The 13,414-nt window shown below is 40.6% G+C and overlaps 1 protein-coding gene across 1 annotated transcript; it reads right to left on the reverse strand.

Annotated features, from left to right (window-relative positions):
• Nucleotides 1-4,314: 4,314 nt before the first annotated feature.
• On the reverse strand, nucleotides 4,315-11,095 carry LOC127987410 (vitellogenin-like). Its single transcript, XM_052589728.1, has 28 exons — nucleotides 10,982-11,095; nucleotides 10,812-10,832; nucleotides 10,551-10,702; nucleotides 10,173-10,424; nucleotides 9,923-10,084; nucleotides 9,684-9,832; nucleotides 9,452-9,602; nucleotides 9,212-9,369; nucleotides 8,979-9,144; nucleotides 8,768-8,893; nucleotides 8,466-8,684; nucleotides 8,163-8,380; nucleotides 7,995-8,092; nucleotides 7,763-7,887; nucleotides 7,582-7,683; nucleotides 7,371-7,490; nucleotides 7,077-7,263; nucleotides 6,886-6,988; nucleotides 6,616-6,801; nucleotides 6,401-6,512; nucleotides 6,105-6,294; nucleotides 5,727-6,028; nucleotides 5,600-5,644; nucleotides 5,438-5,515; nucleotides 5,137-5,343; nucleotides 4,913-5,055; nucleotides 4,680-4,818; nucleotides 4,315-4,594 (listed from the first exon to the last, which is right to left on the reverse strand). The coding sequence occupies exons 1-28, from the start codon at nucleotides 11,019-11,021 to the stop codon at nucleotides 4,469-4,471; spliced, it is 4,077 nt and encodes a 1,358-aa protein (XP_052445688.1). The 5' UTR covers nucleotides 11,022-11,095; the 3' UTR covers nucleotides 4,315-4,468.
• Between the last annotated feature and the right edge of the window lie 2,319 nt (nucleotides 11,096-13,414).

Below are 13,414 nucleotides of genomic sequence, written 5' to 3' on the forward strand. Positions count from 1 at the left end.
CTGGCGGAGGAAGTACAACCTTTGCTGGGCCTTTTTCACAATGGAGTCAATGTGAATGTCCCACTTCAGGTCCTGAGAGATGGTGGTTCCCAGGAACCTGAATGACTCCACTGCAGTCACAGTGCTGTTCATGATGGTGAGTGGGGGGAGTGCAGAGGGGTCTCTCCTGAAGTCCACGATCATCTCCACTGTTTTGAGCGTGTTAAGCTCCAGGTTGTTGAGACTGCACCAGACAGCCAGCTCTTTTACCTCCTGTCTGTAAGCAGACTCGTCACCGTCCTGAATGAGGCCGATGAGTGTGGTGTCGTCTGCAAACTTCAGGAGCTTGACAGAGGGGTCCTTAGACGTGCAATCGTTGGTGTACAGGGAGAAGAGCAGTGGGGAGAGAACGCAGCCCTGGGGAGCTCCGGTGCTGATTGTACGGGTGCTGGATGTGTATTTTCCCAGCCTCACTAGCTGCTGCCTGTCTGTCAGGAAGCTGTTAATCCACTGACAGACGGAGGTGGGCACGGAGAGCTGATTTAGTTTGGGCAGGAGGAGGTTTGGGATGATCGTGTTGAAGGCCGAGCTGAAGTCCACAAACAGGATCCTCACATAAGTCCCCGGTCTGTCTAGGTGTTGCAGAACATAATGCAGTCCAATGTTTACTGCATCGTCCACAGACCGGTTTGCTCTGTAGGCAAACTGAAGAGGATCCAGCAAGGGCCCAGTGATGTCCTTCAGGTGGGCCAGCACCAGTTTTTCAAATGACTTCATGACTACAGACGTTAGAGCCACAGGCCTGTAGTCATTTAGTCCTGTAATTTTGGGTTTCTTAGGGATGGGGATGATGGTGGAACGTTTGAGGCATGAAGGGACTTCGCACAGCTCCAGCGATCTGTTGAAGATCTGTGTGAAGATGGGGGCCAGCTGGTCAGCACAGGATTTCAGACAGGCTGGTGTAACACAATCTGGGCCTGGTGCTTTTTTCCTTTTCTGCTTCCGGAAGACCTGGCGCACCGCATCCTCGCTGATCTGAATTGCAGGTGCCCCACCTGAGAGGGGGGATGCAGGAGGTGTGAATGGTGAGAGTGCTTGATTGGAGAGGTGTTCAGGATGGGTTGCAGGAGCTGTTAATGGTGTGAACGGTAGTTTGGAGAGGCATTCAGGGCTGGTTGCAGGAGTTGTGAAGGGTGTGAATGGTTTTGTGGGGAGGCGTTCAGGGCAGGTGATGGGTGTTCTTTCAAACCTGCAGTAAAACTCGTTCAGATCGTCTGCCAGTTGTTGATTCTCTACAGTGCTGGGGGGTGGTGTCTTGTAATTGGTGATCTTCTTTAGACTTTTCCACACTGATGCGGAGTCGTTGGAAGTGAACTGAGTCCTTATTTTTTTTCAGAATAATTCCTCTTTGCCACTTTGATCTCCTTTTCCAATGTGTATTTAGCCTGTTTATACAAGACATTGTCCCCCTTCACGTAAGGGGCTTCTAAAGTAAGGAGTCGACTCTGAATCGCTGAAACGAGTCGTTATAGATTTCAAATCTTTTGCCCATCTCTATGTACGTCACTAGGAGCACTTTGCATAATAATCTCCGCCTACCGTCTTGAGAGAAACGGAACTCTGAGCTGCCCCACCCCCCACACACAGACGCTCTGGTTGGTGTGATAGCATCATGTCGAGGAGACAGTGTGTTTTTAATTGTAAAGGCAAGTTTGTTTTATTTTCACTGCCAAAGAATGAAGATCAGAAGAACCAATGGCTAAAATTCATTTTTACCACCATACAAGAGCAGTACAACAAATCCTTGTTGTGTTCACAACATTTCACTGATGACCGCTTTTCTAATCTCGGTGAGTACAAGGCGGGATTTTCAAAGCGTTTGGCCATAAACGCGAAGTATGATTATGAAGTTATGTGTCTGTTTTCTCCCGAACGTCTTATCAGTATGTGTGCTGTCTGCAGCCTTTCTCTGCGCTGATCGTCATGTACAAACATGTCATTAAAATGAAGTGTAACTCCATGAATACTCAACGAAGAGACATGAGAGAGATATCTATAGAAAGATTGACATGTCTACTTTGAAACTAAACAAGTGCTGCCGAAAACAGATATACTGTGATAAAGTAATCCATATGAAAACAACGCGATGTCTGTTTTTCATGTCTCCCTTCGTGACCACGCCCCCGTCCTGAATGCGCTATTGAGATTCAAACTGAAGCGCGCGGTTTGAATACACCCACACAGAAGAAAAAGCAGCGAGACTGTTCAAGTTTTTTATTTTACTGTTTGCTTCGCGATGAGAGGAATAAGACATAATTCACCCCAAACAGATGCTAACGCATAGTTTACCGTAGAGGTGTGTGCGGAACAACCAATCAAACCTGACTATGTTAGTTGACCAATCAGAACACAGTATGCTACCAAAAGGTGGGGTTTAAGGAAACTGAATCTTTTGAACAGCTTTGCGCGAACCGTTTGGGGATCTCTGAGAATTGAGGTAATTTTAAAATGATATTTTGACAAAATGACAATGTTTTTTAACCTTGGATGGATTTAAACCTAATGTAGAGGACTTAAAAACAGTGATAGGAAGCTTAGAATTTTCATCTTACTGGCTCTTTAAGGATAATGCAGTCCCAATGAAAAAGGGTCACGATCGTGTGTTGGAACCGCAGGCGGTGAGTAAAACTGCTTCAAATATCTCTGTGTTGTTACCTTAGCTATCGGCGCGTAAGCAAATCAAGTAAATAACATGCGATGTTGTCATCAAACTGCACTTTCCACATGTACACCTTAAAAAAAAAAAGAAAAAAAAAAGATGACATAAAGTGGAACTTAGTCATTTTCCAAAACCGCAAAACAAATAAATACAGTTTCAATACATACTACATAGAGACATCCTGCTGTAGTCGTTGCTGCTGCTACTCTTGTTAAATTTCAGCCTCTGGATCTGATTCTGGATCATAAATATATATGGCTGAATCTGACTGTTAGCCATGGTTTGTTTTGGATGATGTTTTTTCCTCACGGTAATGTCACAGCTTCCAAACGCTCTCAACGCAAAAGCCTACTCGCGCTCGTGAATCTTTAGCTCCGCCCACACGTCATGCCTCCAGGCGCTCGTGTTTTTCCGGGAAAAAACTGTACAGCATTTCACCCCCACATCCTTTAAATAATCAAATATGCCTTTTTTTTCTTTTTTTTTTTTTTGTTAAAGATGTAACAGGAGATCTTGGAAAATGCTAACATTAGCCTGATAGCACTCAAAGCGAACGTCCCACCATCCCTGCCATCCACAGCCACACCCCTGAACACATTTGTGCTCACAGACCAGAATACCAGAGACAACATTAATACAATAGGCTATATCAGCAGTTCCCAAGTCCAGTCCATGTTCCAAAGTGAAGTAAACCCCTGTTCAGGGAGTAGGAAGCAGTGAACACATTGTAGGGATCATATAGATTGGAAAACATTATATGTTGATGCCTATGCAACACATTAGTTTTATAAGAATCTTAAAGATTCTTCCCTTGAAACCCCCCAATCTAATTTCATATCCAAGACACCATACTAGAGACAAAGAGTTGTAAAACTTCCCTCCAAAAGGTACCATTCCTCATTGGCTCACTCAAATCCTGAGGGTGTGACATCATCACCCTATATAGAACACTGATCAGGATGGTTCTTTTAGATTCAGGAATTCCAGGAGAAGATGCTGAGCTAAGGGCCTTAACTTGTGCTAGGCTTTAGGCCTTGACTATTCATTCATCAAGATCCTTTGATTCGAATTGGTCTCGTCAATTCACTTTAGAATAGGTAACACATGTTAACTATTAACTACGGCATTTCCCTCAATAAATTCTTAATTTGCTGCTTATTAATTGTTATAAATCATAATTTGTGACTGCAGTTGTATCTGATCTAATGTGCATTATTATTCTTTAGCTTGGGTTAAACAAATTAATTTGACTTAGTTGGAACTGCAACTATGCTAATTATGTCTCTATTTGTTTTTCTGTTTTGCCACAGGATTTACATAACAAATAAACTTGAATTGAATTCATTGAATTTCATTGAAGAGCAGAGGGTAGAGCACTAAATTTTGCTCCCACTCTAGAATTAATAAATAAGTATAATTGTAACTGGAATTTACCACATATTCAGTATCTGGGCATATATTTATCAAAAAACTTGTCCTCTTTGTGCATCCTAAATTATAATGTATAAAACCAGAAAATGTATAGATATAAAAAAGTACTTCAGAAAAGTAACCACACCCCCCACCCCGTGCCCCCGCCCAACAGAGGTTAATGTAAAATGAAAGGAGATCACACATTTTCACTTGCAAGGTATTTATTAGCATTACAATACATTACATTGCATACTGTACATGACAACAGCTGTAATGCTTTCAATTATACTGTCAAGAAACAATTAAATATACCTTATCAGAGCTCAACATTTTCTTCTGAAAAAAATTAAAATGTTATTAATCTTCATTGATATTTTTCTGGATCCAGGAGAGAATGTCCTTATCAATATGATTGGAAAGAGATCCATCTGGATTGATGGGAATAGTGAAGGGGAGAGGAATACCCATTCTTGACAGTGTCATCTAGAACAGCAGGAAAAAAAATTATTTAGTTGTATTTCCTGTTTATATCATTATGAGATAATAATTTAAAAAGGAAATATTTCACCTCTGGAATCCTGGCAATGACATTCAAGGACCTCTGAGTTGGCAAGGCTGCAGTAAGTTCAATCTCTTTCTCACTGTTCATTACTCTTTCAAGTCTGAATCCCGCCTGGAAAGCCGCCATAGGGATGTGTTTGGACATTCTAATTGTGACAGGATACAAAAATAAGAGTAGAGAATTAAACCAGTGCCATTTTCTACACAACACATTTGTTGTTCTGTGCCGATGAACATTACTTTTTAGCGTAGCTGGTGACAGTAATCGGCAGCCTCTCCCATTCCAGCTCTAAACGTGCAGCAGGGAATTCACCCAGTACACCAGCCTCCGCTTTAGCAGTGACTGCATACTGCTGGCACTCTGGACCCCAAGCAAGCTTGGCCTGAAATGTTATGCTTAATTATGCTTAAACCTGAGAAAAATGTATTCACTACAATTTTTTTTATCACACTTCAACACTTACAGTCACTTTGTGCTTGCTCAGCACAGCACCATCAACACAGATCTTCAGGTTGTCATTTTCAGCGATGGAAGAAACAACAATTTGCACTCTTGCAGTTGGTTTGTCAAAGTAAGCAGCAAGTTGGTAGCCCAGCAGTTTGTGGTCAGCTCTCACAGCACGGGCAATGACAGCAAAAACAGGTGAACCTGAATTTCCGAGGAACTTAGTCTGAAAGCATACACCATACAAATATTAAGTATCATATTATATTAATTAAAGTTTTGTGTTATTATGACAAAACAAATGAAATTAATTGATTCACCTGTTTCTGGATACGCTCAAAGCTAGATCCAGAACTTCCACTGCTAACTTTCTTTGATGCACCATGGGGTGCCAAATACTGCAAGAAAAATAAGGTAATAAACATGATAAGTGTTGGATCTAAAGAAACTATATTGTTGACAAAAATATTTTCAGTAGTTACCCTATCCTTGTGGAATTTCCTGAAAGGCTCCATGATAGTGAAAGTCTGAAAATAAATAAAGTATTCAGTGCAAATGAATATACAGATTAATGGGATTTAAGCAACACATGACATTCCTTTTCCTCACCTTGGTCATGCGAGACCTGGACTCTGAGGAGCTTGAACTGCTGCTGCTGCTGCTGCTTCTGCTGCTGCTTCTGCTGCTGCTGCTGCTGCTACTCCTACTGCTGCTGCTGCGGCTGCTGCTGCTGCTTTCAGAAGAGTTCCTGTTTTTATCTTCAGTGTCCAGGATGTCCTTCAGTTTCAACAGGAAAGCCTTTCCTTCTGCAGTCTCCTCATCAATGAGACTGATTTGCTTAAGGAGCCTCTCGGCAGCTCTAGGACCAACTTGGACTTCAAGCTCCAGTCTTTCAACAGCAGGACCTTCCGCTATAGCCAAAACAATAATCCTTAATTATACAATTATATAATAGTTTAATGAATGTAATAATTTCTTTAAGTATACCTCTTGCCACTGTAGCACGGGCTGAGTGTTGTCCAATTATGTAGAACAGAGGAGTATTTCTGAAGAAAGCAGCATTGTGAGAGTGCACCTCAACGCATCCCTTGATTTCAATGTATGGGACAGCAAGACAGAGAGTCTTGTCATATGGAGCAGGAGCTCTCATAGGAGCCTCATTTGAATTCTCAGATGACTGGAAAGAAAAATCAAGTATTATAATGAGTCTAACAACGTGAAGCAAATTAATGCTTAGCATACTAACACATACACAGTAAGTTGTGTGAGTGTTCAAAGTTTACCATGTATTCAGCAGATGTCTGGGAATTCTGCACAGCCAACTCAGATACTAAAGGAACAATCCTCTCAGCAGAAGGCTCTTCAATGTTTCTGACCACAGCATGAGTCTCTAAGCTGTCAGAACAAGAAGTAGGTAACTTGCATTTCACAAGAAACAATATGAATTAATAAATGATGCAAAATATTTGCTTCACTAGCATAACTAAGATTTCATTACCTCAGATCAGCGATGTGTTCAGGAACCTCAACAGGCAGAGCCTCCACCTTGTAGTAGCCCTTGAGAATGTCTGCTCTTGCAGCTATTTTTCCAGGAGCAATTGTACGGATTTTTCCTCTCGCCATAACAGCAGCTTGGATCAAGGCAGTGTTCACTCCCATCACAGCAAAGGTCTGGAGAGCAATACTGAAAGAATAAAGGAGATTGTTTGTAAAGGGATTGTTATGTGCATTATATCTCATGTCTATGAATGTAGCTGTAAAAGTGTACCTTGGTCTAGCTTCAGCTTGGAGTTGAATATCAGTCTTTTTCAGCTGCTCAAGAGTCATAGTCTCAATCTCCTCAGGGAGAGGAGGTGTAATGGTGGCCTTAACTAAAAGGATGAACGGAACAACATCAAAAGTGGCGACCCCCTCATATCAGAAGAAAAAGAAAACAGTTACCATATATAAAAAACATACCATTGACACTTGCAGCAGCAACGGCAGCAGTGTACAAACTAAACTCCATGGGCAAACCAACTGCTGTTGGCAAGATACGACGCACTTCAGCTGCAAGCAGAGGTTTGGCATACTGCAAGGCAATTCCTTCCTGCAAAGCTTTAAGAGAAGCCTTCAACATTTCACGTTGTTTGGGTCCAGTCACAATCTGGGGAATGTGTTATTGAGAAACTTTCTAATTATGATAATTATTTGTGAGACAGATTTTAAAACGAAATAGTAATGAAAGAGAAGAGATAAACTACAACACAATACCGGTATAGCTTCTTCAATGATGGTCTTGTCAATCTTGACAAAAGCCACTTCTTGTCCAAGTAATTTAATGTAGGCTGAAGCCAATGGCTGATTGTTTGGTAAATCCTTCCAGTTTGTGAGCTTAAGGGGTAAAATATAAATCATAAACATTTTGCCTATGTCATGTTTGTAATATTACTTATAAGTGTAAAGTTATACAGTGAAAACATACTGCTCTCAGGGTGCGCTTAATCTTTGTGATACGGTCAACACTTTCATCAGCTGCAGGAGATTTCAGAAGAGCCTCCTGGATTCCTTCAGTTCTCACACCAATCTGTTTGAGGGCAAGTGAACTGAGTAAAGGCCAAAATCCTTTTTAAATCAATATAATAAAATAAAAAAGGTTTGCCCACCTCAAGAACATCAGCAGCAGCTCCAGCCAGATAAGCACGTGCTTTAGCTACAACAGCTCTGGGCAGGATGGTTGCAGCATCATTGATCATGTAGGCACTCCCAGCAGCTCCAACCATAAGTGAAGCTGCACAGAGACATAGGTAAGAATATTATTAATGCAGATTTTTGTACATTTTAATAAACAGCCAACACATCATTTGTTAGCTTTCTTGAAAATTTAGCAAAACTTACTATGATAGAAGTCCAGCTGAAGGGCTCTGCTGAAACGGTAGCTAAGTCTTTCTAGCTTGCGGCTCATGAGCTTGATGGCAACATTAGCTGCACCAGCACTGAAATAGACAACCATTATTATAACGCTCACTTGAAATGATATATGAAATTTATGAAAAAATTTCTTACACAGCTGCCATATCAGGAGCAGTGATTCTGGTCAAGGACTTGATGTGGGAATAAGCAAAGCTCAAAACATGCATGTTGGTTTCAGTCTTCAGAGCACCAGCAAGACTGGAGACAAGAGCCACTGATGGCTTGGCCTCAAAGAACACAATACAAGCAACCATCCGCACTTCTGGGTGGAGAGCTCTATCCAACACAAGCTGCAGGGCAACTGGCTGAACCTGTGGCAAGAAACAAGGTCAGTTTATTATTGGGAGAAAATGGGCCATTTTACAATAATTCATTCCTACAATGACTGACACTTGCCAGTTTGGGTTCTTTCTTGGCAATGTTCCTCAGGGCCAAGATGGCATCAACCTGGACTCTAAGGGGCAGAGATGTAGCTGCAGTTCTCAGTCCTGGCAGGAGCTTCATGATGGGTTTAAGACTAGCAGGGTGACCAGCATTGCCCAGAACTTTAAGAGCCAATGTGATTTCAGGAACGTCATTTTTAGAAGTTGCCTCTGCAGCAATATCATGAATGGGCTGAGGAGATTGATTAGAAAATTAGAATTAAAAAATCTGAACAAGTACATTACTGGTAGAAATGTAAGACTTGAATTGTTTACCCTGAGGTGCTCAGCAGAACAAGTGGGAACTGCAACACAGTGCCTGGCAATCATGGAACCATATCCAAGCATTACAACTTCACGGAGAGCTGGGATTGTGGAGATTTTCTCATGCGTAGCCAAACTCTAGTCAGCAAGATAAAGAAATTATTAATTTGAATTCAGGAAAGATTTGAAGAACGACATTTTGAGTATAATCAGATTTACTCACAGCTGTCATTTGAATCGTGTCCAAATCAGCAGTGACCATTTGCAGAGCAACCACAAGAGCCTGAATGAACTCTGGAAGGGTAAGTTCACCAGCCAAGAACTTCTCCTTGATGAATTTTACAATGACTGGTGTGCCAACAGAAGGAAGAGCATCCAGGAGCCAACGCCTAACAGAGTCATTGTTTAAAATATATTCATAATTTAAATTAAATTAATTTTGCTGACAAACTGTACCTGTAAGCTGGTTTGTCCTTGAACTGAGCCCAGATAGCCTCAATGTTCTCCAGGGTGGAAACACGCAGGAGCTGGATGAGCTGAACAAACTTGAGTGGAGCGTCTTCATGGACCATGTCCACATTGTTTGCAACAAGGTGCTTAAGGACCTCGATGATCTAGAAGAGAGTTAGAGCTAGTTTCAGTTGATATGTTCAGTGTGGTTCAAAGGGTTTGACTCTGAGATCGTTAAAGTATTACCTGGACTGGAGCATCACTGATCTTCATTAGATGAATGGGGGTCTGAAGAATCTCAGTTGCAAACTCATATTGCAGGGATCCACGCGCCAAGTAATCAGCTTTGATTGGAGCAACAAGGGTCTTCTCAATCTCAACAAAAGCCAAGGTTTGTCTGAAAAATTAAAAAAAAAAAAGTAATAATATGTGTAGGGTATATTGTTAGTTCATATTTCTCACAGAGGATCAGTCATACTTTGCTTCCATCTGGGCAGCACCATGGATCTCATTGAAGGGTGAAAACTGATGCACTTCCTCAACTGTTGCTTCAGCGATTAGTACACCAGCGGACGCTGGTTTCATGATGTAATTATAAGTTGCAGTTTCAATCAGACTCTTGATTCTCTGTTGAGAGAAAGGTGTGTGATCAATTTAACAATTAAAAAATTATATTGTTGAGGAAATATTTCATGTTTTTCCAATCTTGGTCATTACCTCTGTGCATTCATGACACCTCTCAGTGTATGCCAAACCAACATCCTTCATGATTCTCTCCTGGCAGTGGCTCAGATCCTTAGACTTGGTTACGGTAATGTGGTTGGCCTTTGGATCCTCACTGATGACATAGTGGGTCCTGCACACTCCCTGAGCTCCAGCCTTGAAGGATGAGTCAAAAAATAAGACTGCAGAACTCAAAAAGGCTTTCTTAATGCCTTTATAAATGTATTTAGGATTACTTTCTCACCTCTTGCAGCTCATAGATGTTCTGGGTCTTCTTGAGGTTGAGCTGAAGGATGTTGAGGATACCTCTGTGTAAGTTCAATACAGTAGGGGAGACTCCTGCAGGGGCAAATACCTTTCCAACCACACCATTAGCATACTCAAACTTGATGGGAATCTGAAGCTGAGCAGCCAATGCTGAGGTGAGCTTAGTGGCAGGAAAAAATGGATCCTTGGGCCAAATACCAGCGTACTCGTAGATTACAGGTTCCATGAGCTGTAAGGGATATTTTCCATTTAAATTAGGGCATTGTTGCTTTTAACATCCAATGATGGCATACTTTTTGTTGTTGTTTTCTTTCAGTGTGAAAATCTTACAATTTCTACAGTTCTAAATCATTACCTTCATCAGAAAGGTGTTCTCTGTCACAGCACTGAGGTGAACCTTGCTGTTGACCTTTATACCTGCTCTGGCCAAACCTTCTTGAGGAAGACCGCCCAAGAGTAGAGCCTCATACTTGTACACATAGGTCTTATCAGGGGCAAACTCAGGGACTGAAAAGGGTAGAGTATTTTGGATTTAGGTCTGTTGTTATGACCATTCATTTTAATCTGTAATGCAGTGTATCACTTACAAACTAATTTTCCAAGTCATATTACTTACCAAGGTTTATCTGTTGACTTGCTGAAATAAATAAAGATAAAAAAATTATATATATATATATATATATATATATATAGGAATATATATTTTCAAGAGGTTAAACAAGGTTTTTTTAAATAGGCATAAAGAGAGAAAATAAGAAAAATATATATAAATATATTTTGACTTACCCACAAGGGCCACAGTCAGGGCAAGCACAAGAGCTCTCATGGCTGATGGTTTGTAAAGAGCACTTCAGAGAAACAGACCTTTTATAGTGGTTTCTTGCTGAACAAGTATTAAAATTTAAATTAATTATTAACCAATGTCTTTAAGTGCATATCCAATTACACACAAGAAATAACTGATGTCAACTTATTTTAAAATAGAGGTTAGGTTAACCTGGCCTGACATAGTGACATTCTTCATGCCTACGTTCCCAGTGCTGTTCATTTTACTTTTATCTTCAAATAGGCAATTCTTTTTTCAGTACTGTCATACACATAAAACAATGCTGAAGCAGAAAAATTTGAGTTTTTTAAAATAAATTTATGGCTAAGGAGTAAGTTATAACAAAGAAAACTGCATTAAAAAAATATATTTTTTATCCACAACCTTTTTTTGCTAACAGACCTGGCTTGACTATTCTAAGCTATCAGTTCCAGGTTAGGTTACCCTGGCCCTTAATCTTAAAAATTGTTAAAGTCCATATTAGTTTATTTATTTTTTATGTAAAACTGCAATAGCATTGTATGAACTTTGGAAGTAGATGTGGCTTGGTCTGTGGACAGTTTTATAATTGTTAAATCTAGTTATTTTTATTAAACGCTTTAAGAAAGGGAATTATGGCAAATATTCAGTACAGGAATAGACTTCATTACCATTGAGCATGGCACCTCATACTTAAATAATATGATTTAAAGATGAATTCATATTTTCAGAGACCACAAATAATAACTTCTTTAAAAAAAAAAAAATTCTTGTAATTTGTCATGTAGTGAGATCAACTCAGAACAGCAAGGACAAACCTATTTTAGTACAGCACAGCTTTCATCCAAAAAGGCGACTTTTCAATGGTTGTGTCAAAACAGTGTTTTTCTTTGTCTCAATAAACAGATGATAAACATTTGGAAGCACTTAACAAAAAATTAGGCAGACACCCGTCTACCACCTTACAGGCCATGGCACTGTGTGATCGATCTGATGCTTGGGGCCATCATCACACCATCAGGCCACTATGAACAAAAGGTAATGCCATATGGTCTTTCCAACTCACCTATCGATCTTCCAGGGCTTTATGAATTAGGTATTCCAGCAGTTCCTCCATCGCTTTGTCAGTGTGCATTGACTTCCTCATGTACTCCTGGAACCTGGTCGAACATCGCCACCACATTAATGGCTCCGACAGCATCACCTCTACCTAAAGCTGGAGAAGTGTGAGATCCATGTCTCCACGGTGCAGTTCCTCGGGTACATCACTGGCTGAGATGGAACCCAGATGGACCAGGGGAAAGTTAAGGCCATACAGGAATGACCCATCCCTCAGACCTGCAACAATGGGATTTACTTCTACTGTTGCTTCATTAAGAACAACAGTATGCTCAATGCTCCTCTCACCTCTCTATTTGGAAATCCCAATTCCCTGTCCTTGACCTCCAGTGCACACAAAGCCTTAGAGAAGCTCAAGGAAGCAGTCAGCATGGCCACCATCCTTCGTCATCCAGACCCCCAAGTGCCCTTCATGGTGTAGAGGTGTACACTTCCACCAGTGGAGCTGGGGCCGAGCTGTTCCAGCAGTTGGGCAAGCCTCCTAGCCTCCACCATTCTGCATATCACTCCAAAAAAACTGTCTCCAGCAGAAGTCAACAATGACATAGGTAACCGAGAGCTAATGGCAAACAAATCAGCTCTCTAGAAGTCTCTAGAAGTCCTTTCATGGTCATCACTGACCACAAGAACCTCCAGTACCTAAGATATGCAAAGAGACTCAACCCCATCGAACCCACTGGGAATTATTCTTCACATGGTTCAATTTCACCATCACCTTCCACCCTGGAAACCGCAATTGTAAAGCTGATGCCTTATCTCGCTTGTAGTCTCCAGAATCCCCCTCTAAACCAGAACTCATCATCCCTCCTGTCCTCATTGTGAATCCCATCCAATGCAACCTCTCAGATAACATCTGTATCTCCACTCTCCAGGAACCAGCTCCCCTGGAAAAATACATAAAAAATACTATGGAAGTCAATGGCAACCACCAACTGTTTGATTACCAGCAATATTACAAACATATATTACATTATGTTCAACATAAGAAAGCAATTCATACAGGTTTGGAATGACATGAGGGTGAGTAAATGATGACAGAATTTTCATTTTTGGGTGAACTATCCATTTAAAGCTCTAAAGGCCATCATAACTCATTGAATCATAAGTTTTGGAATGTGATGAAACTAAATAAATGAAAAACAAACTAAGAATAAAAATCTAAGTACACTTTCGTATTATGATCTACTTTTTTAATGACTTAAGAATAACAAAATATAATTAAGTTTAATATTGGTTATTAAATACAAGTGAATTGGTGGGTTTTTGAAAAATGGGAGCCAAAATCATCACAATTA

This window comes from Carassius gibelio, chromosome B22 (genome assembly GCF_023724105.1).
Source record: "Carassius gibelio isolate Cgi1373 ecotype wild population from Czech Republic chromosome B22, carGib1.2-hapl.c, whole genome shotgun sequence".
NCBI lineage: Eukaryota > Metazoa > Chordata > Actinopteri > Cypriniformes > Cyprinidae > Carassius > Carassius gibelio.

What these genes read in the sequence shown, in the direction of transcription:
- LOC127987410 (XM_052589728.1), bottom strand. Translation starts at nt 11,021, where the DNA reads ATGAGAGCTCTTGTGCTTGCCCTGACTGTGGCCCTTGTGG. An exon ending in TGCTGCTGCAAGTGTCAATG is followed by an intron (nt 6,989 to 7,076) that starts GTATGTTTTTTA and finishes TCATCCTTTTAG; the next exon opens with TTAAGGCCACCATTACACCT. An exon ending in CCGTGCTACAGTGGCAAGAG is followed by an intron (nt 6,029 to 6,104) that starts GTATACTTAAAG and finishes TTTTGGCTATAG; the next exon opens with CGGAAGGTCCTGCTGTTGAA.